We start from the raw sequence: 27,557 nt of genomic DNA, 5'->3' as shown, positions 1-27,557 counted from the left end.
TTTCTCCCCCCAGGACAAGAGGGAGGTGGAAGCCTCCCTGACGCTGGGGCTGACCACACGGGGCATTCAGATCTTCCAGGTACGGAGCTGGGCAGCGCCCAGGGCTGGGCTCCGTCCCCGCGGGCTGCCCGTGCCCGTGTCCTCAGCTTCGCCTCTTGTTGCAGAACCTCGACGAGGAAAAGCAGCTGCTCTACGACTTCCCCTGGACAAACGTGGGCAAACTGGTGTTCGTGGTGAGTGTGGGGCCGTGGGCCTGCCGGGCTGGGTCACGGTGGGGAGCTCCTGCCAGGCACAGGGGGCTGCTGCCGCCCCCTCTGAGGTTCCCCTGCTCGTGCGCAGGGCAAGAAGTTTGAGATCCTTCCCGACGGGCTGCCCTCGGCCAGGAAGCTCATCTACTACACGGGCTGCCCGCTGCGCTCCCGCCACCTCCTGCAGCTGCTCAGCAGCAGCCACCGGCTCTACATGAACCTGCAGCCCGTGCTGCGGCAGGTCCGCAAGCTGGAGGAGAACGAGGGTAGGTGCCGGGGGGCTCCCCTGCAAATCCTGCCCGTGCCGGGCTTGCTCCCCGGCCTGGGGATGGAGCCACCCCCGTGGGTCCCCTTGATGGTGTGTCAGCACGTCCTGGTCCTGGTCCAGAGCCAGGCTGGGGATGGCCAAAAATCCTCTCCCAGCCGGGTGGGTGCCCGCAGACACCCCTGGGCTGCTGAGGGATGGGTGCGAGCCTGCTGTGCTCCCCAAGGGCCCAGTTCCTCCCAGTGTCTCAGCACAGCGCTTCCCAGTGCCCTGTGTCCCTTCCCCAAGCTCATAAGACCCTTGTGGAAACACACAATCCTCTTCTTCCTCTTCCTGTTCTTCCCCATTTTCTTCCTTCTCTTATTCGTCCTCGTCCTCGTCCTCGTCCTCGTCCTCGTCCTCGTCCTCGTCCTCCTTCTCCTTCTCCTTCTCCTTCTCCTTCTCCTTCTCCTTCTCCTTCTCCTTCTCCTTCTCCTTCTCCTTCTCCTTCTCCTTCTCCTTCTCCTTCTCCTTCTCCTTCTCCTTCTCCTTCTCCTTCTCCTTCTCCTTCTCCTTCTCTTCCTTCTCTCTTTCTTCTTCTCCTTCCTCCTCCTCCTCTTCCCCTTCCCCTTCCTCCTCTCCATCTTCCTCCTCCTCTTCTTCCTCCTTCTCTTCCGTTTCCTCCTCTTCCTTCTCCTCCTCTTTCTTCTTCCCCTTCCTCCTCTCCATCTTCCTCCTCCTCCTCCTCCTCCTCTACCTCCTCCTCCTTTTTATTCTCTTCCTCTTCTCCCTCCTCCTCTTCATCTTCTTTCTCCTCCTCTGCTGGAGGGAGAGCCCAGCACAGAGCCCAGCAGCTTCAGAGCTCCTCGCCCACCTCCCCCAGTCCCCAAGTGCCACCCGCCGGGGCTGGCTCCTGTCGTGCCACCCCTCTGGGTTTGGGTTTGGCATCCCGGCGGGCCTGGAGGTGCCCTGGGGGGTGCAGGGTGCTGCATGCCATCGTGCCACTGCCCTCGCAGAGAAGAAGCAGTACCGCGAGTCCTACATCAGCGACACCCTGGACCTGGACATGGAGCAGCTGGAGAAGCGCTCGCGGGCCAGCGGCAGCAGCGCCGGCAGCATCCGGCACAAGCGCCTGTCGCGGCACTCCACCGCCAGCCACAGCAGCTCCCACACCTCGGGCATCGAGGCCGACCCCAAACCCCGCGAGATGGGGCCCGAGGACGCCGGCGTCCACCGCAAGCTGAAGACCTGCAGCTCCATGACCAGCCACGGCAGCTCCCACACCTCCGGGGTGGAGAGCGGCGGCAAGGACCGCCTGGAGGAGGACTCCCAGGATGACGGTGAGAGAGCCCGGCTCTGGCGCCCAAGAGCTCAGAGGGTGCTCCCGAGGGGCTCCTCGCTCACCCGTCCCCATCCTTCCCCCCCCCTGCCCCGAGCAGAGATAGAGATGCTGGTGGACGACCCCCGGGAGCTGGAGCAGGCGGGCGAGCTGGCGCTGGAGGTGAGCCCCGACATGTGCGTCTACATCACCGAGGACATGCTGCTGTCGCGCAAGTTCAACGGGCACTCAGGTAACGCCCGAAGCTGGCGGGTTTGGGGCTGCCCCCTCCTCCCCTGCGGTCCCTCTTCCACGGTGCGCGTTCGCCTTGGTGTGGGGCAGAGCGAAATTAGCCCGAGCGTCCCCTTGGGAAATCCGGTGTGCCCGGCGGGTGGATGGGAGGATGGAGCACGTGCAGCCTGGTGAAAATGTGAAAAACCTTGGAACGATGCGGGTTTTCCTTGGAGGAGGGTTTGCTTTAACTTCTTGGGGGGTGCACGTGGAAACGAAGCACAAACCCGTGCAGCAAGCCCCTGTGAGAGCGGGCTGGGGATGGCAGGAGTCTTTTGGGGACACCGGGAACGAGGGCAGCTATGCCCCGGCCGGAGCCACCTGCAGGCGTTGGGAGTAATTTCAGCTTTGGATGCCATTTTGGTGCCAATTTGGGATGCTTTGTAGGTGATTCCAGCTGCAAGCAGAGCCCTGGGGGTGCCATCCAGCTGGGGGTGCCATCCAGCTGGGGGTGCCTTCTACCCCAGAGCAATGGGGTGGGCACCCCAAGAGAGCCGCGAGGCCGTGAGATAACCTTGGCGCCCTCCTCTTCCTCTCTCTCCCCCGCGCAGGGCTGATCGTAAAGGAGCTCAGCTCCTCCACCTCCAGCTCCTCGGAGACAGTGGTGAAGCTGCGGGGGCAGAGCACGGACTCCTTACCCCAGGTACGTGCCACCAGCGGGCTCCTCGCCCCCCGGCCCTGCTCCCGGGGAGGTTCGGGTCTCCCCTCCCCGAGGACCCCGGCTCCTGACGCCCTTTCCTTTGCCCAGACGGCGTGCAGGAAACCCAAGACCTCGACGGACCGGCACAGCCTGAGCCTGGACGACATCCGGCTCTACCAGAAGGACTTCTTGCAGCTGGCCGACCTGTGCCAGGACACGGCGCAGAGCTACACCTTCGGCTGTGGCCACGGCCTCGCTGAGGACGGCCTCTACTGCCACGGCTGCCTGGCCCAGCAGTGCATCAACATCCCGGAGGGCTTCCCCGTCAAACGAACCAGCAAATACTTCTCGCTGGACCTCACCCACGACGAAGTCCCGGAGTTTGTCGTCTGAGCGCGGCGGGGCCAGGACTGGCTGCTGTGTCCCCCACCACCACCACCGCCACCGGGGTGTGGGGGGGTCTCGGCCCCGCCGCCCCCCAGCGCCGCCTCCCCGGCCTCTCCCGGAGACCGTGGGGCACGGCGGGGTGACGCCGGCGGTTCCCCCCCCCCCCCCGGCAGCCTTTTGCCTCTGGGAACGGTTTGTGCGAAGCGCAAAGTCCTCTTTCGCCTCGGAGAAGCAGAGCTCGCTCGGCCCGGCGGAAACCAGCCCGTATTTCCTCAGTGCCTCGGGGCAAATTTTGGTTTTCTCCCCTCCCGGCCCCTTCCCTTAACGCCGCCGCCAGCTCCTGCGGTGGCTTGGTGGCCACGGCGAGAAGATGCTGGAAAGGAAACACCGGATTGCTGCGCCCAAGCCAAGCCAAAGAGATGTAAATCCCCTCCAGGCCAGTATGGGAAGCGAGAATGAAGCAATAAGTAGCCGGGGATGTCCGCGCTCGGGGAAGGGAGGGGAGGAAGGCGTCAGCAGGTTGCTGCCGAGGCAGCGCCTGAACCCAGATCTTCCAAAAACGCGCTGGAGCTCGGTCCCGGTCCTGCTGGGGGACGGGGGGCCGAGCGGGGGCTTCAGGCCTTCACGGAGCTTTATTTAAAAAAAAAGAAAAGAAAAAAAAAAAAAGAAACCAAAAATACCGCACCCAAGAAAACCCAAAGGAAAGGAGAACGGAAAAGCATAGGTCACCTGTAACGACACCGCAATAATGCTTCCCAACCTTTAAATATATAGAAATCACATATATAAATATATCAAAATATGTATGTTTATATATGTCTGGATCTTATAGACCCATTTCCAGTTTATTTCTGCGCTGAAATGCCTTTTATACAAAGGATACGCCTTTCTTCAACAAAGCATATAGACAATCGTTTGTTTTTTTTTTTCCAAGCACCAAGGTGAGCAAATAGACTTTCCTAGCGAGAAGAACGCGTACGCAGCCACGGTGGGAGCGTGGCTTTTCCCGGCGTGGTCCCGGCTCTGTTTTAACAAGGCTTCTCGTGCGTCCTTCAGTCTTTTAAGGTTCGAAAGGTTCTGCCGAAGGATGGTGGCGACGCGCTGGAAAAACGCACGTGTCTTTTCTGGGCACGTCCCCGGGAAGGCGTAACGCTGCCCGGCGGTACCGGAGGGGAAAGCATCGCGGCAGCACGTCCTCACAGCACAATGCCTTCTCAGCCGGTATTTTTTGATTAGAGTTTAGCCATCGACAGCCAAAGTTTTACCCTATTTTGATATTACCGCCTTTTTTTTTTTTTAACTGGAAACTTTTCTTAAAAAAAAAAAAAATAATATTTTATAAATAAGCACAATCTTATTTTTCTAAGAAACGTTGGGAGGGGGGGGATCAGTACCAAAAAAAAAAGCGGAGCGGAGCTGTCGGCACAGTGCAAGAAAATGGGGGTTATTGCGACGGGGGAGCTGGGTAGGAGCGGCGGGCACGGTGCGGCTGATGTGTGTCATGGGAAAACGATGCAGGGACGCCAGCAGGAGGCTGGGGACCCCATGGAAATCCCCCCGAAACCCACCCAAGGCAGTGGCGGGATGCTGCACGGGGGCTCGGGGCCCTGCTTTGGTTTTTGGGGACCTTGTAAAGCACCCCAAAACGCCGAGGGACGGCTCAGGCACCACATCCCGGGCCGGGATGCTGGGGTTTGCTACAGACGGCCGCCATCCCCGGGTGGGTTATGGTGTGCTGAGGGGATCGGGAAATCCCCCAAATTCATCGCTGGCCTCTTCCCCTTCCCTGCGAGGCTGCAGCACCCGCCCTGGGCGCTCACCCACGGCTCTGCCGAAAGAAATGCGCAGATAAGTGCGTGGTGCTGATCAGGGAGCATGGGGGGGGATAGTGGCAAGCTCGAGGCCTCGCTCTTCCTTTCCCCACCTCGTCCCGCAGCCGAAACCGAAGCAGAGCAGCTGGGAGCTGGGCACGGAGGGATGTTTGCAGCCCCAAAACCGAGCACGCAGCCCGGCACCCAGCGGGGTCGCTGGCAGCGGTGTGGGGCCAGAGGCCGGCGCGTGCCCGGGGGCTGCGGGGTGCAGAGGTGCCGCGCGCGTCCGGGACCGCCGCGCGGGTCGGGGTGGGGTGGGATGGGGCGTCATGGAGTTGTCGGTGGCCTGCTGAGGTTGGTGCAGGTCCCTCGGCAGTGCCGAGCTGTCTGCGTGCGCAAACTGCGTAGTCCTTTCTGTGAAAGGATCCTCCCGTCGGGGCGACGTGAGAGCGAGTGACTTGTGTCACGAAAGCCAGACCCGAGTAAAACGGCCCCGAAACCCCAGCGCGACGTGGTTTTGTGACGCAGAGGTTCGTCGTGCGCCTTTTGCGGTCCGGCTGGAGGTGACAATAAAGTTCCCCTTGTTTGCATCCCTTTGGCTCGTGGCGATTTGAGGCTTAAAGAAGTGACGGAAGGCGAAGGGACGGGGCGCACGAGAGGCAGGAGGGGGTCCCCAACCCTGTCCCCAACCCTGTCCCCAATCCTGTCCCCAGCCCTGTCCCCAGCCCTGTCCCCTGCCCGCTGCTGGCAGCCAAGCGGTGGCATTTGCTGCCATCCTGTGGCCGTGTCCCCGTCCCCATCCTGCGTGGGGAGCCCTGGTCCTGCAGGATGGGGCCGGGAGAATCGGCCGGGACAGCGGTGTGGCAGCGTGGCCGTCCTCTGCTGTGGCACCGCCGGGACACCCCCGCCACCCCCTGCCCTGTGCTGCCTGCGCCCCAAATCCAGCGGGGTGAGTTGGCCGCTATTAGCACCCGAATCCCGATTTCCTGCAGAATAGGACAGTGACGATGACGGCGGTGATGAAGATGAGGTGCCCGTCGTCCCACGGGGACGCAGCATCGCTGGAATGCGTCTCCCAGCAGGTGCCACCACCCCGTGGCCAGGGATGTCACCACGGGCCGTGCCAGCGCTGGGGGCAGCGGGTACTGCCACCCACGTGGAGCCTGGGCACCCCTGGGACCCACACGAGAGCCTGCCCCTGGGACAGGGACAGGGATGGGGACAGGGACAGGGACAGGGACAGGGACAGGGACAGGGACAGTGCTCTGCGCCCCCAGCACGAGGACATCCCTGCCACCCCATCCCCGGGCTGGCACCCCTGGTGTCCGTGGCAGAGGGCTGCTGTGGCACGGGCTGCACCTTTTCCACGGGCTCCGAAAATAATCATGTGTACCAGGGACCCCCTTTGTCCCCAGAAATAGCCCTTGGCCTCGGGGGAACGTGCCCAGAGAAGGCGGCGGGTGGGTGCTGGTCGTTACAGGCTTTCCACGGCTGCTTGCTGCCTGCTGCGTTTCGGCGCAGCCTCGTGCGGGAGGGATGAACACGACGCGGTGCACGACATTTTTGGAGGGGTCCGCGCTGTTTGCTGCTAAGTATAGCCTCCAGATTCCATTGCTGGCCTATAAAAACCTACATTTTCCTAAAACCAGATGTCGAATCTTTTCTTTTTTTCTTTTTTTTTTTTTTTTTGCGGCACAGCAGGCGGCAGCCCCACGGCTGGGGCACAGCCAGCTCTCCCCTCCACCCAGGCTGTGCCCGGCAAGCGCTTTTCCACTATCCCCTGCCATCCGAAGGCATCTGGGGGCTTTGTCCCCGTGGAGGGGGCTTCATCCCCGTGGAGGGGTCTTCGTCCCCGTGGAGGGGGCTTTTACCCCCTTTATCTCCAGGGGAAGGGCTCTTCCAGCTCCCATCCCTCGCTGGCCTCTCCTTTGGGCCGCCCTCGTGTCCCCGGTGCCGGCAGCTGCCTGCTTGACGATTTCACAAGTTTTATCTTTCGCTGCGAGGTTGGAGTTTCGCCTCCAGTCGCTTCGCTTCCAGGCTTCGCGTCTCCTGTCGTCGCTGCCGGCGGCCCGAGCCGCCGGCGAGGCGCGAGCTGCAGCGCGGCGGCGTGCGAGTGGCACCTCGCTGGAAGGAGCCGCCGCGGCTCCCGCACGGAGCGCGCCAAGGCGGGCGGGGCGACGTGGCACTGGTTACGATTGAAAGGCAGCCACCGGGAAAAGGGGATTTAAGGGGAAAAAAAAAAAAATCCCATCAAATACCAGGGTGAGAAGCACTCGGAAGGTGAACCATTCTGATTGATACGGCCCGGTGCAAAATGCCCTGCAAGGAAGCAAGGTGGGGGTGTCGGGTGTTGTGAGTTTTGCCACTGCGCCGACCCCGGGTGCTTTCAGCTGCCCCCGGTGCCCGCACCCTCCCCGAGAGGCATTGCTGGGACCTCCCTCCCCTCGCACCGCAGCCTCCCCCCAGGCTGGCAGCATGACCCACTGGAGGCAATCGCAGCCAGTCCCCTGCCCCGGTGCCCGGTTGGGCAGGGGGCTGGCACGCCCCAGGGACCCCCCCGAGCCGCCCCGTTCGGTTCCCGGCAGCATCCTGCGCCCCCCGCTTGGTGTGGGGTGGCAGCACTGGGTGTCCCCCGGGGGGGGGGGGGGGCCAGATCCAGGCTTGCCGGGGCGATGGGCAATGGCTGAGCTTCTGCTGCGCCTGGCTTGCAGGGCAGCCTCGGAAATCAGTCATCGGCGTTGCTGTGGGAACGGGGGGAAAAAACCCATTTTCTCGCAGCCCTTCGCCTCCCTTGCAGGAAACGCGCTCGGAGCACGGGGAGGCCACGCGCAGCCCACGGCCCCCGTGGGGGGGGGGGGGGGGGACACGATCCCGGACCCGCAGATCCCATTGAGGGGTTTGGAAAGCTGCGGCACCCCAAAAGGCACCGGCCTCTGCCAGGGCGTCCCCAAAACCAACCCAAGGCGCGCTGGGTGCCCGCCAGCTGCTAAAAATCCTAAAAATTCCCGATCTTAAAAATCTGGGCATTTGGGTTTAAGGAGCTCAAAAAGAAAATACAAAATGGGGAGCGTTGAGGGCCTGGGGGGTTGGAGCTGCGAGGGGTGGGGGGCAAGAGAGGGCAGGGGAGGGGGGCGCGGGGGGACGCGATGGGTGCAGGAGACGACGGGGGGTGCGCGATGGGGGCGGAGGGTGCGGGATGGGCGCGCAGCGGGTGGGCTGTGGGGTCGGTGCGTGGCACGTGTGGGGCGGGGGGGGGTGTGCGTGGGGCAGGGCAGGGCAGGAGGGAGGGGAGGGGAAGGGAGGGCAGGGGAGGGCAGGCCGGGGCGCAGCGGGGTCTCGGAGAAAAGCGATCCGCAGCAAACGGGGGGCCGGGGGGGGCGGGGAGGGGAGGGAGAGCAGCAGCAGCAGCAGCAGCAGCAGGAGGAGGAGGAGGAGGAGGAGGAGGAGGAGGAGGAAGTCGGGGCCGAGCCGCTTCCTGTAGGCAGAGGGATGAGCGCAGACAAAGCTGGGTGGGGACTCGCCGCTCCGGGCTGCCGCTGACCCCCCCTCCTCCTGCCTCCCGCCCGCAGCCCCCCCTGCATCCCTCCTTCCATCCCTCCCTCCTTCCATCCATCCCTCCATCCATCCCTCCCTCCATCCATCCCTCCTTCCATCCATCCATCCCTCCATCCTTCCATCCCTCCGTCCGTCCGCCCGTCCGTCTGTCCGCCGCCCCCCCCGGAGAGCCGGGGCAGCTCCGGCCGCCTGCAGGTACCGCCGGGGGCTGGGGGGACGCCACTGGGAGGCACTGGGAGGCACTGGGAGGCACTGGGAGCGGAGCCGCAGGGGCTTGCGGGCGCTGGGAGCGCCGGCACTGGGAGCACTGGGCGCACTGGGAGCTCTGGGGCTGGGCAGCCCCCCCCCCCCGTGGCAGCCCCACCCCCGGCTGGCTGCTTGCGGCGGGCCCCAAAGGGCTCCCCCCCAACCCTCTACACCCCAAAAAAAAAAAAAAGGAGATGAACCCACCCAAACCCCCCTGGGTGCCACCCCCGGGCAGGGCGGCGGCGCCCCATCACCCCACCGTCACCCCGTGGGGACCCAGTGTCACCCGCCCCGGGGGCCCCCGGCGGCGATGGCACCTGCCCGGTGACACTGGGAGGACTGGGGGGACTGGGGGCTGCGGGGAAGGTGCCTGGCACACGGCGCTCAGCCTCCCCAACAAAGCTCTGATTTACAGGGGCCGATCCTCGGTTAATCAACTGATTTGCCATCACACGGAAGGCTTTTGCCGAGGATGAATGAGGAGTAGTGTTCTCTCCTTTTTTTCTTTTTTTCTTTTTTTTTTTTTTTCCCCCCCCACTCCCCTACAAAGGGTTTTCCCTGCCCCAAATCCCTGCCGGAACCTCCGGCTTGGGGACGGGGCTGCCCCCAGCCTGGCTCGGAGGGGGAAATTTTGGGGTGCACCATCCAGGCTTGCCACCCCTGTGCCGGCGGCCCTCTGGCTGGGGATTTCAATCGAAATCCTGCCTTTTCCCAGCCGTGGCCGTACGGCAGGCAGCAGCACGGCTTGTGCAGGGCGTCGGGACAAGGAACCATGGCAGAAAACCCCCCCTGGGGGATGCGCTTGGAGGGGGGGGAGGGACCCCTTGGGGAGAGCGGCTCCAGGGGTCCCCTGTGCCAGCGGGAGGGGAACGCAGCCCAAAACTTGGGGTTTCTCGCTGCCTCGTGGCAAAACGGATTTATATTTAGGCAAAAACTTGAATCTGGGCTCTCCCTCCTTCTTGCTAACGAGTCGCTGGTAAAGTCGGGGCGTGCTGCCCCGGGGGGGGGCAGCGACGTGGGCACGCAGGGCAGCGCTGCCTCCCGCTGCCGTGCCCGTGCCGTGCGGGGCAGGGTGCTGCGGGTTCGCTCCCTCCTTCCTTCCCCATCGCTCCGGGCACGGGAGGGAAGGGCCGGGGTCGGGGCACACGCCCTGGCACCCGGCTGGGGCCAGGCATGGAGGCTTTTTCCTCATAACTGGATTTCCCTGAATGCAGCTGGAGCCTGCGATTTTAATCCTCTTTTCTGCCATATGGCCGCTGGCTGGATTGGAATATGACTCAATTAATTATTGCCAGGAAAGCCCCGGGGCCAAGCCTTTCTTTCTCCGGGAGGGTGCTCGGAGGTGCTCGGGGGCTTTTCTCACCCCGTGCCATGGGGCAGGGGGGCCGGGCTGCTCCCTTGGCACCGTCCTTGGTGCTTTTTTCGGCTTTTTCAGCCCTGCGTTCTCTTGCCGGGGGCACGCTGCCACCTGTGACACGAGCGTGGCGGTCTCAGCACCATCTGGATGATGACCGGAGTCGGCCTCGCAGCCAGCACAGTGACCCCAACGTGGGGGACCCACAGGTCCCCTGCCCCAAGCTGCACTCCCTGCACGTGCCCTTCCTCCCCCCACAGCCCCAGGAGCCGCCGGCCTCGCTCCAGCAGCGCACGCACTGGAGGATGCTCTGGGACGGCGCTGGGGATGCTCTGGGACGGCGCTGGGATGCTCTGGGGCAGCACTGGGGATGCTCTGGGATGTCACTGGGGATGCTCTGGGATGTCACTGGGCGTGCTCTGGGATGTGCTGCCTTTTCTCCAAGCACCCACACGGCCCCAGAGGATGGCACTGGGTGCGCGCAGCGCTCGGTCACGTCGGGGGCAGGTGGCGGCAGCAGGGCACGCAATGTGATTTCCGGCAGGTAGCGGGGTGTGCGCCACCAGAGAAGCCCTACTATAATAATAATTATTATTATTTTTAATCCCCAAGACACACAGCTTTTTCACCACTCGGCACGGGAGCAGCCGTGAGCGTAGCACACAGGACGAAAACGCCAGCCTTGCGCGGCGAGGCGGTGCCTCTCCACCCAGCCCCGCGAGCGCGCCCGCTCGGCTTTGGCTGTTTTGGCCTCAAAACAGCGGCGGCCGAGGCACCACTTCTCCTTTTGAAAACCCGTGAGTCATGGGAGGAGGGAAGCAGCGCCGGCGCATGCTGTTTCCATAGCAATTGGGGCTGGCGAGCCAGCGCCGAGCCCTGCAGCCCCCAAAAACGCTGCCCCGGGGGCTGCGGGGCGGCCGTGCCGCCCGGTCCCACGCCGGCTCCAGGGGGATTGGGATTGTCCCGCTCATGCCGTGTTGTCTGCTGGTGCGGTGGGGCCCTCCTGCCAACCCATAACCTCTTTTGGGTCGGGGATGAGGGGATCGCCCTGGGAAAAGCATCATTTTTGGCACGAGTTGTGTCGGTGCTCAGCGTGACTTCTCCGGGTGTTCCGGTCCTTAGTCGTGCCCGGGGCCGTGTGTGTTCACAGCATGCCAAAGTGGGAGAAACAACCAAAGGGACCAGGCTGCATTTTTATTTTTTCTTGCTTTTCAGACTCCTTCCTTGCTGTTTCTCCCTCTCTGGCTTCTCGCTCAGCCACTCCGTGCGGTCGCAGCGGGTGCTGGGAGCAAGGAGGTGAGGAAAGGCAGAGGGGGATGCCGCATCCCGCGATGGGGTCCAGGCCTGGGTGCAGGATGCAGCACACGGTGCTGTGCTGGGAAGGGCACTTTTGTGCTTGTCCTTGCCCAGGCTGACTGCCTGGCCACTTCCAGTGGGGGGTCACACCTTCCACGTGCATTTTTTTGTTTCTGCGTGCAACGTGCGTGGTTGAAACACCCCCAGAACAGGTCCTTCACGGCGCAGGAGCAGCCCCGCATCCCAAACGGATGGGGAGAAGGGAAAGCGGGGGCTCTGCTTCTGCTGGGGATGGCGGGATGGCTGCGGGGGGGGCACAGGCTGCGTCTCCGGGCTGGATGAGAGAGGTTTGCTGCACGCACTTGGCACGAGCAAGTTGGCTCTCGCCCCACTTAGAGGCAGGTCTGGGGAGAAGGATGGGCTCCAGCTGCTGTGGCTGGTGGGAGGACAGGGACTTGGCTCGGTGGAGAGGTGAGGTTGGCTCCAAAACTTCGGGGCTGGGCGGGCAGAGCCCACGGGCAGGATGTGGGAAGCAGCCCCGTGGGGTCTGCAGGGGTTTGGGGCTGCGGCTGGTGGGAGTTGTTCTTGGCCCCGACCCGCTCCTGGCCGCTTCTTCCTGCATGTGCGTCCTCGTGTGAGCCACGAGGAGGCTGAAGTCTGGCATAACGCATCTCCTCCATTTCACGTAGGCAAAACCAAGTTTTCACACACTCAGTGGGGAAAAAAAATAAAGAAGTCTCTGAAATGGCATTGTACCAAACCTTAAAAACTTCCCACCTTGCCATTTGCTTGCAGCTGGTACCATCCTTGACAATTCCTGGGCAGCAGCTGTACCCAGACCAGCTCATCGTACCAAACACAGTTTTCACCTTGTCTCATCCTCCACTTGCTTTTCACACAGTAATTTTCTTCCCCTGTTGCCTCTCGTCATCGTTGTAGCTCGGTCTAATTGGAGAAGGTCAGGGTGCTCCTGGGTTGTGGTCGGTGGGTACCGGTGCTGGTCTCCAGCAGTGGTGATGCTCCTGCGTAGCCCAAAAAGCTGGCTGAGATGCGGGGACGGGAAACCAGAGAAGTTTGCATTTAAATGAGAGCAGCTCAGGGACACTCATCCAGGTGCGTTGGCTTCTCCGCCGGGTGGAAGGAGACCTCTGGCTTCACCAAGCTCACAAAGAAGTGGCTGGGCTCGTCCTTGTGCTGGAGCTTGAGAGCATTGCTCGGGGTCGCAGACCTGGCAGCAGCGTGCGCCCTCCTGGCCCTTCCCTGAGCTCGTGGTGAGCTGTGGGTTTGCAGGTGGTGGCGGTGCCTTTGGGGTTTCATCCCTTTGGGCACAGCACCGTGAAATCCCCTTCTCTGCTGTGGTGAAGGGCCAGCAGCACATCATGGTGGCGCTGATGCCAATCTGGGCATGTTCTCCCCACGTGCTGGGGACAGGAGCAGGCACCGCGGTACCCGGCGGGCTGCGGAGCAGGAGCGTGTTGGATGAGCTCCTGGAGCTGAGCCAGAGTCTGGGTTTAGCAGGTTGATTGCCCTGCCCTCACTTGCTCTCCTGACAGCTATCAGAAGGAAAGTTTGCTCGGTGCCTCCCGTAACGCTCCCTACGAGCAGCTCTTCTCGCTGGGCAGCTGGGTTTGTAGGACAGGCTGACTCGAGCGTGAAAAAGCAGCATTGCCCAAGCCTTGGAGCTCATTGCAGATCCCGAGCAATCGGTGCTCCTTCCTAGATGGCATGCAGCCCCAGCAGAGGGGAACAAACCCAGCGCAGCACAGGATATTCCTGCTGCAGCTCCCGGGAGCCCCCGCTGTGCTGCTGCTTTACCCCCACCGCGCTGCCCAGCATCCCTCCTGCTGCAGCATCCTCCCTTTTGGGGCTGCTAAAACCCATCCCTGTGGCTCAGCTGCCTCGGCCAGAGCTATTCCTTGGCTTCACGGGGACGTTGGTGCCATGAACACCTCTGCAAGCAGACACAGGCAGGCTCATGACACACTTGTGACAGCTGGCACATTGGGGAACACAGGAGTGGGGCCAGATCCTGCAGCTGGATCGGTCTCCGTGGCCAAGAGGATTGTCCCACCCCACAGCCACAGGGACCTGAGGCCAGGCAGGGCGTCCACAGCAGTTTTGGAGAATTTCAGGTCATTCTGGGTGGCCCTGGGGTGGGTGCCCTCATCCCCAAGGCAGGGCAGGCTCAGGGTGCATCCCTGTGCTCTGGGGCTGGCTGGCTGCGTGGTGGGGCTGCTGCCATGCCGGTGCTCTTCCCTAGGCCGGGATGGTGTTACCGGCTCTGTAGCTCCAAGATTTATGGCTTTTGGGGAAGGCTAAGTGTCCCCAGGGGCTGCTTTGCATGGATGGAGCCCGGAGGTGCACTCTGCTTCCAAACCCTCCCGCTGCAGCCTGTCTCGGGCAAGGGTCATCTTGTGGGGACACCAACGCGTTGGTCTGAGGCTCCTGAGGACCAAAGCAATGGGAGATATTCTCAGCATCTGGTTTTTGATGTTGTGGCACGGCGATGGTACCTGCCAGAGGGGTGCCTCCGAGCGGTGTGGGGAGCCCTGAAGCGGGGCCTGGGTGCCCCAGGAGCTGCACAACGCCCGTCCGTCACCCCCGAGGTGACCAGGCCCCATCGCTGGCTGCTTGGTAGTAAACTCGTGACACTTCCTGCTCTTCCCTCTTATCTGACAAGATAAGAATTTCCAAGAAATTTCTCTCTATCGGGGCCGTGGCTGCCCTCAGGAGGTGTCTGAGGCCCGCGTGGCGAGGCTGCGACGGGCCCAGCCCCGCTCACGGCTCTACAGGGCCTTGACGGGACGTGTGCTCCCTCTGGGGTCCCAGCGGGCATCCCAAAACCACCCCACCATCATGTTTGTGTAGGGGAGGCTTCCCAGCCCGTGCATGGTTGGGTTTTGTCTCCCTGGGCTGCTCCTCTGGCACGTCTGGGCTGCCAGGAGCACACACGGCGCCGCTCGATCTCCCTCGTGTTATGGTTCTTCTCGCCCCCTCTGCCTGCGCCAGCTCTCGAACACGACCCGTTTTGGCAGGAGCTGGATGGGGAGCGTGGGGAGACGGCTCCCCCCGTGACAGCTGGGATGAACGAGGGGCTCGCCGGTGTTGCAGATGGAGCCCAGGCCGGAGGGTGAATAACGCCGACGGCCTGTGCTGTGAGGCTGTGTGGTTTGGGGTTTTTTGGCTGGGATGCATTAGCCCCGGGAGCTGGTGGCCACGGGGGGGCTGCCCAAGGGTCTGTTCTGTCCCCCCTTCACTTTCCTGTTGCTCGGGACACTTCAGGATTTTTCCAGTGAGCAAACAGGGGTTTGGCAATGAACCACCATGCTCCTTGCCTCATTAGGATGGAGGGGGCACCTGGAGGTGCCCGGTCCCACCTCTGGGTGTCGTATGGGTCCTTGTGGGCCCAGGAGCTCATCAGCGGCCACTTGCCCCTAAAAGCACACGGTGACCTGGTCAGGTCTCCTCCACACAGCTCCACATGCCTGCCTGGGGTCTTCTACCCCCTCAGAGGGTGTCCAGGGGTTTGGGGGTCTTTAGGGTGGATCATCAGCTATCCACAACCTGTAAAACTACTCAGAGCCCTTCTCATCAGTCCCCGGGACTGGGTCTGCTGCTCCTCTCATGCCGGGATGTGCCCACGCAGGGGTCTTCTGCCCCGGGTGGGAACACTTTGAATGTTGACAGGGACAAGTCCATGTCCTGGCCTCACCGCCGCGGGACCTGTGCCCCAGCCCACCCCAAGGCCAGCCTTTCGGAAAGGTTTCAGGCTCCATTATTCAAGTCATGCTGACCTGATTGCGCTTCATCCCTTGTATTTTTAATACTGTGGAGCCGTGATGGTGTTTGTGCGGTGCTCACAGCGCTGCTGCCATCAAAATACGTTGCATTATTTATCAGCTGATTTAATATAATTGCTGCTCAGCCTGACGTCCCCGCCTGGGGGCCGTATTCATGTCCGGTGCTTCCTGGCTGATGCCTGCGGGGGGGACGCTGCCGCCCCCGGCTCCTCCCTCCGTGCTGGGCCAGGCAGGAATAAAAAGATGATAATACAGCAACCCAGGCTTTTAGGGGGGCATTGACAGCAAATAAGGGACACACCGATGGTTTTCGAGCCTAAATCTGAGCCCTGTACTAACGTTTCCATTAATGGATGTCAAACTTAGGCTGGCTTGGAGTCGATGCTACTCCTTCATCCTACCTGTAACCGAATCCTGGCCCCAAAGGAGCAGCTGCCCTCATGGATTTCCACACTCCGGGCTGGAGGAGCACAGAAAAGGGTGGCGCAGACGGGTGCTGAGGGCCCAGCAGGCAGGGAAAGATTTCTGTGCTCAGGCAGCTGAAGCACGGCATTGCGGGTGGCTTGGCAGGATTAAAGGGTGGGAGCGGGCACGGGGAGGGGTAAATGAAGCACACGGAGTCCGTGCCACGGCCAGGATGCATGCTACGGCCTTGGATCCCATCCTGCCTTGTATCCCTGGTGTGGCTTCACCCCCGTGACAAAGGGATGGATGGATGGGAGGGCGAGCATGTGCAGGAAATGCCACCTTGCGCCGCTTTATCCTGGCTTTGGCACACGTGTTTTTTTGGCTTTGCACGTTTCCTTTACGTTTTTGCAAGGCTTCATATCTCAAACGTAAAAACACCGCCCCGGGGAGCAGCTCTCGGCTCCCTCTGCGTAAAGCAGTGTTTGCTAGGCGCGTGTCAGCCCCAGCACGGCAGGAACATCGCATGGCTGGCGTTACACGCGGTGCCACCGGCTCAGCAGGAAGCGTGGCAGGGACGCGGCACCGCCGGCTTAGGGGTTCCAGTAGCTCATTGTAAATAACAGTGTGAGAAAAACTGCCTTTTGGCAAAGGGAAAAAAATGCTCCGTGTGCTTTTCACGGGGAAAACAGGCTGGTGAGGGATGTAGGGCTCCGTGGGAAAACCGAGGCGCTGTATCTGGAGCTCAGTACGAGAGGAGGCGAGGACCAGGGACCCAGGTGTGCTCCCCACCGCTGTCATTAATTTCTGCTTTCTGCTTCTGGGCGAGATGCTCAGGGTTACAGCGAAAAGGGCACAGCAGCGAGCGGCAGAGGGGGAATTTAGCGGAGGCAATGTGGGTCAGCTCACCACGCGAGGACGGAGCGCCAGCAGCCTACTTCTGGCTCGCCTGCCCCTGCTAACCTGGTTTGTGGGGCCGCTCGCTCGCCTGCGGATAGTAACTCAGCTCACCACATACTATTTAGCACACTAAATTACTTTTCAACTTACTATTAAAATTATATAAAAGTACGGGGATCTATTTTTCCTTTTTTTTTTTTCCTCTCCCCTTGGAAACCTGCTAAAATCACCCACATTTACTGGTGATCCTCCTCCCGCTGGGGATCCGGCCGTCAGAGAGCTCTCTGCTTGTTTAGCAGGTGTCTTATTGATGCTGTAGCAAAACCTGTGCAGGTTAATCGTAGCCACGAGGCGTAGGAGTTTACTCCGCAACTCCTGCACAAAGTGCAACAAATCTCAGGAAGCAGTTACAAAGCTCTCCGTCTCCACGCGGTGCGCGAGTAGCGGCTCTCAAAGGCACCTACTCTGGATGTCTATAAAAAAAAAAAAGAAATGGAAAGAAAGGAAAAAAAAAAAAGAGAGAAAAGGAAGAAGAAAAAACCAGCTTCCAGCCTCCTGCTTTGATGGCTGCAGAGCAGGGATGGGGAGAGAAGCGGTGCTCAGCAGCACCGGAGACCTGCTCCACCCCAGCGGATAGGCTGTGACCTGTTTGATGTATTTGAAGCTGGAAATAGATCCTTATGAGTAATGTGGTTCAGGTGCTTATCACTAATTAATTAATTCTTTTGTACTGTAGATGCCTAATTAAAGCAGTCTAAGGTAATTCCCGTGGGGTCTCGAGCTAATGGGGGTGGTTAAGGGGCTTGTTTCTGTGCTGATGTAACTTGTTGGGCAATTCCCCGCGGCCGGAGAGGTTTATTAGGCTTCGTGTGACTGTTACTTAAAATAAAATTCCAATAAAGGTTTGATTCGGGTGAAATCATCAGAGATGGCAGCGGGGCTCCCGGAGCGCAGCTGGAGGCTTCACCTCCGGCTGTACGGGAGCGAAAGGCGCCGCGGGGCTCTTGCGCTGTGAGCAAAATGTGCGGGTCTGAGCTTTAACTGGGCCAAACTGGTGGCTTCCCAGCTTCCCTGTCCCCGTCCCCACTAAGTGGCCATGGCTTTGAACAAAGGGCCACCTCCAGCAAGGCTCAGCGAGGGTTTGTCCCTTCGGGAGTGGTGGCGGCACAGCCAAATGCCAAAATCCCTTTGCAAATAGCTCTGAGCAGAGCGCCTCTGCAAACCCCTGCCCCTTCCCTTGATCCCAAGCCTCACCCGGCGCCTCCTCTTGGGGTCTTTATCTCAGTGCTGGAAAAACTTAGGAGCGGGATGCCAGGGGTTGAAACCTTGGAGTGGGTCAGCTCGTTAACACGAGGTAATAGCCCTGGGCTGCTTCCCTTAACGAAGGGTCAGTGGTCAGCGGGGGGCTCCTCGCTTCCTCTGTGGCTTCAGCCACCCTCGACCACTGCCCTTCTCCCGGACAAGGGGCAGGGAGCTGGGATTTCTGAGCAAGGCGAGTTCATTTTGAAGTCAACGTGAGGTGTTTTGGTGAAGGAATCAAGAAGTGAACGAACCGAGAGCTCAGCACGGTGATACCTCTGAACTGAAGGGTGAGATTTGGGTTTCGAATGGTCTCACCGTGGCAGAAAGGAGCTATTTGGGGTTTTCTGCTCTCTTCTGTTCCCAAGCAAGGCTCTTGTGTTGTTGGCTCAGCACGGGCAGAGCCATGGTGCTGCGAGCGGCCCTGACCTTGTGTTGGGGCCGCGGTCAGGCTGCGGAGGTTTTTAGGGAGTTTCCGAAGCTGTGCGTTCTCTTGGGCGAGCCGCATAAAAATAAAACGCAAGCAACCAAAAATATTTATTTATTGATTGATTGGTTCTGAAATCCCCGTGGGATAGAGGCCAAGTGGTGCTTGCACGGGGGAGGCAGCTCTGGCCTTATTTCCAGGCTTTTGCTGCAAGCCTGGGGACCAGCGGTCCCACGTGCTGAAACCCCAATGGGGACCAAACGGGACGGCTCAGGTGCAGAAGTTGTGCTGAGCCCCTGGGTGCTGGGCACGGTGTGACGGGGCGCGTGCCCTTTGCCGTCCCTTTGGCACCTCGCCGCGGAGCGCGGCAGCGTCCCGCCGACACCATCCCCTTCCTCCTCCTCCCCGTGGGGCCGCGTCTGCCCCTCCTGGTGCACTTCGTCCTCCCAGCACCTCATTTTTGCAGACTGCTGCTCCTTCTGGGGCCTCGTGCCGGCCCCAGTGGTGGAGGGGAACGGGTCGGTGCCACCGCCCAGCACCGGGTGCGCACCCAGCTCTCGTGGCAGGGGGGACAGGGCAGGCGTCCCCGGCCCCGCCGTCAGGCGCCCGCTCCCTCACCCAAATCATGTTTGAGAAAAGAACCGAACGACTGAAAGGAAGTTGAGGTCGCTTTCTGTTTGCCTTCTCTTTTGAACCGTTAGGGCACGTGTGGGAAAACAAAAACCCGAGGTTCTCACTTGGGCGTGACGCCCGCGGGGACTTCTTGGGGCACGAGGGGAACCCTGCGGCAGGGCCCCGAAACGCCTGGCGCTGGGTCTGCCCCTTCCCACCTCCAGAGCCGTGGCTGCAGCACCCCAACACGCTGCTTGGGAGGCTTTTGGGGTGTCAGTGGTGGGATCCTGCGCCGTTGACTCCGTCTCTAAGCGAGGCTTTGGCTTTGGTTGTGGCCGGGGATGGACGGAGGGGGCAGCCGGAGCTCGGCCCCCTAGGATCCAGGGCCAGCGATGAGCCCCCAATTCCTCCCGCTGGTTTTGGAGGCGAAGCAGCCTCCAAATCTTCCCGGTGTGCCTCACCCATGTGCTGTGCACCACCTGGGTGCCCAGGACCCCGGTGCAGCCTTTGGGGCGCGATACGGGGCAGCGCCGAGACCCCCCCTGGGAACAAAACACCACCATTGGGGCCGATCCGGCCGCTCATCGCTGCCGGGCGGGATCGTTAGCTGGTGTGCTAACGAAGCAGTTTCCATGGAAACAGGCCCGGTTTCGGCTCAGGCGCCTTGCAATTTATTTATTTATTTCATTCGCTGGCGCGCCTCCGAGCCGCGGGCTGCTTTTCAGCAGATTGGGCGCCGCGGGAGGCGTCGGCAGGAAAACCCGCGTTGGAGAAGGGGAATAAATCCCGGGTGGGATGGGGGCCTGTGGCCACAGGTGCTGGTGAGGGGTGTGAGAGGAGCTCAGGGGCTCCGAGCTGGCTCGTTATCCCCGTGCCGAAGGAAACGAGGGGCCACAAGCACTTTGGGCATGCCGGGGCTCCTTTCCCAGCCCCGTCTGCTGCTCAGCTCAGCGAGGCTGCCCCGGCTTCCGCCCCCTGGAAACATGCTCTTTGCTATTTTCTTTCCGTCTGTAGTATTTTTTTTTTTTTTTTTGGCTTTATCTGTATATTTAGTCGTTATTTTTCAAGCGAGCGGCCTATCTTTAGAGACGGCTCTTAGCACAAGCACCAGGATGGCTTCAAAACGCATCTGCTCCCCCTGGGTGGTGCCGATGGGCTCCGTTATCCCCCTCTGTCGGGTTTGGGGTGGGATGTGCAGGCGATGCCTGCCCTGCAGGAACCACTCCGAGCCCTTTTCGCCCCAAATCCTGGCTGTCCCCAGTGGGGTTTGCGCGCCGTGCAGCTCACCGGGCGGACGTTTTTTCAGGTACACCCCCAGGCTGGGAGGCTCCTGCTCGCACATCGGAAACGTGCTGGGTGGGGGACGCCAGGGCTGCCGAGCTGCTTTTGGTCCTCGAGGCGGAGGAAGCACGAGGGTTCGCTCGAGCAGATGTCAGAGCTTTCGGTTTCCTTCCCGCAGAGCCACCCAGCCCGGCTGCTGCTTTTCCTTTCGGTTCTCCAGGAGCGGTAGCGGGGGAGAGCGATTTTCTTCAAAGCAGGCAAAAAGCACCCAGGACTTGGAAGAAAAAAATAAATCCAGGGAATGGGAGGGTCAGAGAGGATGTGATCCGTGGGTTTTAAACCCGGGGGGGCCTGTGATGGGGTGGGCAAAGGCTGCAGGCAGCCCCAGGTGCCGCGGGGAGCAGGAGCTGCTCCGGGCTCTGCGGCATCGTGCTCGCTGCCTCCTGCACCTTCAGGAACCCAGGAACGTGCCTTGGCGTCCCAAGCTGGCTTTAATGCTGCTTTTTAGTAGTGACAGACCTAACCCAGAGCAAAATGTGCCCCGAGGTACACCTTTCTGGGACAAAAGCTGCCGGTTTAAGGTGTTTGGGTTAAATACCCAGCATTAGAGTGATGGTGTTTAAACATTGAGGAGAGTGCCGTTCTCCAGCCACGCGCAACCTGAGACAAAGCCCAGCTGGCAGGGGAAGAGCGAGGCTCAGGATCTGTGTTTGTGGGGCTGGAAACGGGGGGACGGAGCCCATGCAAGGTGCGAACCAACTCACAGCTTTGGGGTTTGCTGTCACGGGGAAAAGCCGGAGCTTTTAGCAAAGCCGGCCCGAGCAAACAGCCCCAAATGCTGTTTTGGCACCCTAAAAGCAGCCTCACTCACTATTTTCAAAGCTGAGTCAAGGCAAATCTCCCCCCCCCCGGATCCCAGTTTTGGTGCCCCTTCTGGCTGGTGAAAGAAAAAATGTTCAAGCATCTCGGTCCCTCTTCCTCAAATGGAAGGAAATTAGGAGGGGTTTCGGAGCACGGGCACCAGCTAGCAAAACTCAGCAGCGATATTTCTGACTCCAGGCATCCCACCGCAAGGGTTTCCGCGTCCTTTTACAGGAACCCAGCCTGTTGCCACGCGCAGCGAGTGGCCCGCAACCCCTCTGCACGGTGGGCAAGCACCACAACAGCCTCCTGAGAGCCCGAGCTGTAATTACAGCACGGAACCCCAAAGAGACGATCTCCGCGTACCGTACGCCATAAGCATCATTAGCATGAAAATAAAATAACATCCCCGCTCGTTAACCTGTGGCCTCCAAAGCAGGAATCCTATTACCCAGGCACACGCACCGCTGAGCTGCTGGAAGAGGACGTGTCCCTGTGCCTGTCCCCGTGGTGGTGCCGTGGAGCCCCTGGCTCCGTGGGGACCTTCGGCACAGGGCACGGCGTGTCCCCGTGTCCCCTGCTGCAAGTGGGGGCTCAGGAAACGTCGCAAAGCTCGGTGATTTTTAACTGTATGGCAGGGGTTGTTCACGGGGTGGGCTTGGATGGTCTCGTAACTGCCTGCCTGCTCCTTTTGGGGCTCCCTTGCCCACCTACGTCCCCGTACCGAGCCGCTCCTAGGGCCGCTGTTGCTCTGTGGGAACTCCCAAATTCCCGTAAGAACATTTCCTAGCAAGAGCCATCCTCAAATATTTGGGCATTTTTCATCGAACCAGGGGATTTACCCACCAGCTGGGGTGGTTTTTATTTGCCTGATGCTGTTGGCACCTACCCGCTATCCGTGCACGGAGCTTTGGGGTTTGCTCCCGGCGCCTCCGTGCCGGAGGTACGATGGGTTTCCTTGGGCTGGGATAGAAAATAACGCTTGTGTGGCCGTGCTGTTCTAAGTCTGGGCTGCTGGGGGTGGGTTTCCAGTGGGGGATGTCCACGAGCTGTTTTTTTTTTTGTTGTTGAAGGAAGCACGCCCAGTGGCTCGCAGCGTGGGCACGCTGGCTCCAAAAATATTGTCGTTCCCACACTGTGCGGAGGGGCCGAGTGCTCCCGGGGTGTGTGGCCGGATCCTGGCCGGGTGCTGAGCAGCGCCGAGCCCCGGCAATGCCCCAGCAGCTCCGTGCATGGCCAGGGCACATCCCCTGCTCATCCCAGCCGGGTCTCCGTCCTCTCCTGCCTGCCCGCCGGCACTTTGGGGCTGTCTCCTCCTCGGAGCAGGAGCCCCCGGAGGCTGGGGATGCTCGAGGCGGGGGACGAGGGGGGAGGATTTCTGCTGATTTCGCTGGGAAACAGCCACGGGACCGCTTGCCAGGAGCCCTCGGATATTTGCCCGCTGACTCGAAACCTCTTCCTGTGCCGAGAGCCTCGCGGCGTGCAAACAAACGGCGTCACTGTGGTCTGTCCCCCCCCCCAGGGGACCTGGGGGGAGCGGAAGGAAGCCCCCAGCCTGCCCGGGGGCCATAAATACCCCTATCACTGCACTGCCTGGCATCACATCCATCTCATCAGCCTTTTTCTCCCCCCCCCCCCCTTTCTCTGTTTCCCCCTTTATTTCAAGGTGTCGGACGCCCGAGAGGAGCAGCCGTTCCCCTAGGGACACCCGTCACCGGCGAGCCCTGCCTCTGGTAAAAGCAATCGCTGCTGGGACCCCCCCACCCCCGGGGGGGCGAGGGGCTGCCTGAGGGGGGCTGGATGGGCAGGACGGGCTGGGTGCTGCGTTATGGGGTGGTGCTGGGGAGCTGGGTGCTGTCGTGTACAGTAAGGGGAAGCAGCCGTGCCGGAGCCCACGCCGCCGTGCCGAGCATCTCCTGCCCGCCCGGGGTGGGAATCTCCAGCAGCAGGGAGCTCCCGAGTCCTGTTTGGCACCCCAACGCTCGGGCTGGCAGCAGGGATGCAGCAAGGCAGGCCCAGGACGGCCACCCCACAACGTCCCCAGCTGCCCCGAAAGCCACCAGCCCCGGGGGATGCGCAGGGACGGCAGCAGGAGGACACAGGCAGCCGGTGCGCGCACGCCCCTGAGCTCGCTGCCCGGTTTCCTTCTGCTTCATTGCCACCGCAGCCTTCCCTATAGCACCAAACCCCAAAACACAGCGTGGCTGGGGTCCTGCTGGCTGCAGGCTGCGCTCCCAGCATCCCATAAACCCAGCTAATAGGGAATCCCTGCTCCGGCCGCGATGCCCGTGAAGGCTGGTGGCTCTCTGCCCCTGTTAAACCCACGGTTAAATGCTGGTCTGCATCTCCCGTCCTCCCGCAAGTGTTCTCGCGGCCCTGCTCCGTCACCTCCCCGCACCCAAGGCAGCCCCAGCGAATCACTTTTGGGGTTTCAGGGCCGCGAGCAGCTCCGCGCCGAGCCCCCGGTTCCCCCCCCCGCGCGCCCGGCGTGCCGATGGCCAGCAACAACACCGCTAGCATAGCGCAGGCACGCAAGCTGGTGGAGCAGCTGAAGATGGAGGCCAACATCGACAGGATAAAGGTAACGCCGCCCGGGGACCAGCACCCCGGCCAGCGGGACGCTGCGGGGAGGCACCGCGCGCGGCGGGAGGTGGCGGCCACGGGGACGTCCGTCCCGCCGGTCCCGGCGGCCGCGGGAGACGCTCGCCCAGGGGAATTGCCCCGCTGGCCATGTCCGCTCTGCCCCGGCGTGATCGCCGTGCCGCGGCACGCAAAAATTCCTCGGCTGCTGCCTTCCGCGGTGCTGCAGGGGCAGCGGCAGGACATGCTGCCCCAGGGGGGATATGTGGCCCCCGGGGGGATCCGTGCCGTCCCCGGGGGGGGGGGGGATGTCCCCACGCAGCCCGTCCCCAGCTCCTTCTCTTCCAGGTGTCGAAGGCGGCGGCAGACCTGATGGCGTACTGCGAAGCCCACGCCAAGGAGGACCCCCTATTGACCCCCGTCCCGGCCTCAGAAAACCCCTTTAGAGAGAAGAAGTTCTTCTGCGTGATCCTGTAAACCCTCAAGGAGCCTGACTGGCACTCAGGCCACCCTGAACACTGACGTAGAGTTTTTAGGAACGGGGGACGACCTGCTAGTCCACAGAATTTAAACAAAAATAAGTAAAAAAAAAAAAAAATACACGGCCTGGAAGCTACAGGGATGTGCATGTTTAAAGAACCCGGCCGCCCTTGGGGGAATAAGGTGATCTGCATTGCGAGGCAAAAGATCTGAAGTCTGTAGAGTTGCCTAGAAAGGAAAAAAAAAAAAAAAAAAAAAAGGGGGAAAAAAAAAAAAGCATATTAATGTAAAGAATAAATCCGTGTCACTTTTCTGCTCACCAAATTTGTTTGGTTGTTCCATACCCAACGCACTGGCGCGGTGCTGAGCAAAGTAAACCGCTAAGGGTGCGCATAACCCCTCCCGGAATGGCGTTGGTGGCCCCCTCCCGGATGGGATTTTCTGTTTACGTTGCTGGATAGATAGCGGCAGGCTAGCTGCCTGTGATGTTGCTCGATGTTGGGTCTCGTGCTTTCCCCTTCCCCGCGCTCGGGGGCAGGACGGCGGCGGTCGCACCCCCCCCCCCGGAACCGCTGCGCCCCCCGCGCTGTGTCCGCTAGCTTCGCCCCCCGCGAGTGCTCGTGTTGTGCTTGGTGCTCCCCGCTCCTGCCACGGCTTTCTGTAGTAGTGCATGGCACTGACCGCCGGGCCTTTCTTTTCTAATAATTCGACGCCGCGTGCTGCGGGGAGGCGCTGCAGGTGGAGGCGATGCCCGAAGCGATGCCCGAGGCGATGCCGGAGGCGATGCCCGAGGCAAAGCCGACTCCTGCAGCGCCTCCCCGGACAGAGGTTGGCCTCCAAAATCAGCTCCGGCCGCTTCTTCCCTGGCCCCGTCCCCTCCTCCCACACCTCTGTGCCTCTTCTCTGCCCCTCGCTCGCTCCCCGCCCGGCCCTTTCGGCTTCCCCGCCGCGGGTGCTCCTGCCCTGTCCCCCCCCATCACGACAGGGGGTGATTTTGGGGGGGTGCAGGGTGACCCCGAAGCATCCCCGTCCCGCAGGTGCCTGATGCCCCGTTTATACGCAGCCAGCGCCCTGGAGGAGGGCTCGCTCCCAGGGCTGCAGGGAGGCGGCACCCCCCGTCAGCATTTCGGGGGAAAAACACCTTTTGGGGCTCGGTGCCATGGGGGGTGCTTGCGAGGACGTGGCTTGCCAGAAGCCTTTCCCTCCCGTTGCCGAACACCTCCCGGGATGCTGACGGGCAGGGGGACGGGGGCTCTGCTCACCTCAACCCCCCGTTAGCCCTCGGGGTCTGCACCCAAAATTAGCCGGGCACCGCCGAGGGTGCGCTGGGGACCGCGGCAACCCCGCTGATAACCCGGATCTGAACCAGCTATCAGCTGAAAAATAGATATTCAAGAGGGCGACGGCCTTTAGGTACCTTTCTGCGAGCCTTTCTAGCCCGAAACAAGTGCGTTTTGGTTTTTCTACCTTTTCATACTCTTTTTCTAGCCTTCTACGTCGAAGACCCCTCAGCTGGAGCAGGGGCCACCGGCGGCCCGCGGTGGCTCCGCGTTCCCCCGTCCCCTGCTCCGCGTCCCGGGGCGGCGAGCTCGTGGTGTTACGGGGAAAACGCGTAAATCCCCAAATCCCCCCCCCCCCGCCCTGCCTTGTCTTTTCCTTTCGTGCTGCCTTTCCGCCCCGGCCGGCCCTTCCCGATTGCTGTCGTGGTTTGTAATAATTTATTTATTATTATTTTTATTTTTTTTTTTTAACGGGCGCGCGTCTTTTACGACCGGAATTCTTACCACCACCAAAAGGCCTAAAAGCTGCACCAGGAGCCCGGAGGAGGGGACGGGGGGGGATCGGGAGGCAGCCGAAAGCACCCACAGGGGGGGTGCTGTGCGCGTTGCTGGTCCCGTCAGGGTGCTGCAGGGGTCTTGACCACCCCCCCCCCCCCAAGTCTTGGGGTCACCCCAAGGAGCACCCCCCAAAAAAAAAACCCTCGGTCACCTCTCCCGGCCAGCAGGGACATCTGCGCCGGGCTGGGAAGGGAAAATCTGCGGGGGGTGCCCAGGTACGGGGCTTTTTTGGGGTGTGGGGGGTTTGGGGGGGGGTGTCCGGCCGTGGGCTGTAACGGAAAGGCAGCGCGGGGAGGTCGGCCTCGTGGTGTAGCGCGTCCCCGTCCCTCGTGGTGTGTGTGCTCGGTGGAAATAAAACTTGGGATTTGTTTCAAGCCTCTGGTGCCGGTGTCGTGTGGGAACGGGTAAAAAGGGGGGGGGGGGCTGCGGGACGGATCCTGCTGCGGGTCCCGGTGCGGTGGGAGGGGGGGGGGGGGGACAAGAGCGGAGCAGGGGGGTAAAGCGCAGCCAAGCAAGGCGAAGCATCGCCCCCTCGCACCCCCCCCCCCCCCCCCCCAGGCCACCGACCCACCCACTGAATTTGCACCCTGTTTCTGCAGGGTTTGGGCAGGGTGCCCGCGGGTGCCGGGGGCGTTGGGGCAGCCCCGCGGGGCCGGGCAGGTGGGTGCGGGGAGCTCTGCGGGGCCCTTCGCCACGGTCCTGGTCCTGCCTGCTCCACTTCCTACTTTTTTCCCTTTTTTCTTTTTTTCCGTTTTCCCTTTTTTCTTTTTTTTCCTTTTTTTCTTTTCCCCTTTCTCTGTTTTCTTTTTCCTTTCCCTTCCTTTTTCCCATTCTTTCCCTTTTCTTTTCCCTTTTCCCCTTTCTTTTTTTCATTTTCTTTTCCCTTTTCCCTTTCCTTTCCTCTTTTCCTTTTTTCTTTTCTCTCTTCCTTTTCCTTTTTCCTTTTTCCTCTTTTCTTTTCTTTTCTTTTCTTTTCTTTTCTTTTCTTTTCTTTTCTTTTCTTTTCTTTTCTTTTCTTTTCTTTTCTTTTCTTTTCTTTTCTTTTCTTTTCTTTTCTTTTCTTTTCTTTTCTTTTCTTTTCTTTTCTTTTCTTTTCTTTTCTTTTCTTTTCTTTTTTTCTCTTCTTTTTTCTCCCCTCTTCTCTTCTCCCCTCTTCTCCCCTCTTCTCTTCTCCCCTCTTCTCCCCTCTTCTCTTCTCTCTCTCCTCTCCTCTCCTCTCCTCTCCTCTCCTCTCCTCTCCTCTCCTCTCCTCTCCTCTCCTCTCCTCTCCTCTCCTCTCCTCTCCTCTCCTCTCCTCTCCTCTCCTCTCCTCTCCTCTCCTCTCCTCTCCTCTCCTCTCCTCTCCTCTCCTTTCTCCCCTTTTCTCCCCTTTTCTCCCCTTTTCTTTTCTCCCCTTTTCTTTTCTCCCCTTTTTTCCCCTATTTTCCCCATTCCCATTTTTCCCTTTCCCTTTCCCTCCCCCCCTTCCCCCCCCTCCCGTTCCCCCCGCACCGCAGCGAACCCCGCGCAGGTCACGCCCACCCCTCAGACCACGCCCCCGAACCAGCCACGCCCCTTACGCTGACCACGCCCTATCAAACCACGCCCCTCTGCGAAAGCCCCGCCCCCTCCCCAGGCCCCGCCCCTTCCCTCCCCCATACCCATGAACCCACCAGAGGCCCGCCTCCCCTCCCTCCCCGCTCCC

General features: G+C 61.1%; 2 protein-coding genes across 6 annotated transcripts in view; both read left to right on the top strand.

Moving 5' to 3' along the window:
• Window positions 1-5,529, top strand: part of FRMD6 (FERM domain containing 6) — a 35,592-nt gene extending 30,063 nt beyond the window's left edge. For all 5 annotated transcript variants that reach the window (XM_066998645.1, XM_066998646.1, XM_066998644.1 and 2 more), the window contains 7 exons: window positions 14-79; window positions 165-233; window positions 340-514; window positions 1,509-1,832; window positions 1,932-2,063; window positions 2,653-2,744; window positions 2,850-5,529. In XM_066998645.1, coding sequence (XP_066854746.1) covers window positions 14-79; window positions 165-233; window positions 340-514; window positions 1,509-1,832; window positions 1,932-2,063; window positions 2,653-2,744; window positions 2,850-3,134 — 1,143 coding nt within the window. In that variant the 3' untranslated portion in view covers window positions 3,135-5,529. The remainder of the gene's footprint in view (window positions 1-13; window positions 80-164; window positions 234-339; window positions 515-1,508; window positions 1,833-1,931; window positions 2,064-2,652; window positions 2,745-2,849) is intronic.
• A 2,883-nt stretch (window positions 5,530-8,412) lies between these two features.
• Window positions 8,413-26,247, top strand: GNG2 (G protein subunit gamma 2). Its single transcript, XM_066998641.1, has 4 exons — window positions 8,413-8,689; window positions 22,642-22,708; window positions 23,411-23,556; window positions 23,904-26,247. Exons 3-4 carry the CDS (start codon window positions 23,470-23,472, stop codon window positions 24,030-24,032), a joined length of 216 nt encoding a protein of 71 aa, XP_066854742.1. The 5' UTR covers window positions 8,413-8,689; window positions 22,642-22,708; window positions 23,411-23,469; the 3' UTR covers window positions 24,033-26,247.
• The last annotated feature ends 1,310 nt before the right edge of the window (window positions 26,248-27,557 follow it).

The sequence above is a fragment of the Anser cygnoides genome, chromosome 5, assembly GCF_040182565.1.
Source record: "Anser cygnoides isolate HZ-2024a breed goose chromosome 5, Taihu_goose_T2T_genome, whole genome shotgun sequence".
NCBI classification, from domain to species: Eukaryota; Metazoa; Chordata; class Aves; order Anseriformes; family Anatidae; genus Anser; species Anser cygnoides.
The sequence above is the reverse complement of the archived record's forward strand: the minus strand, read 5'-3'. Positions and strand labels throughout refer to the sequence as shown.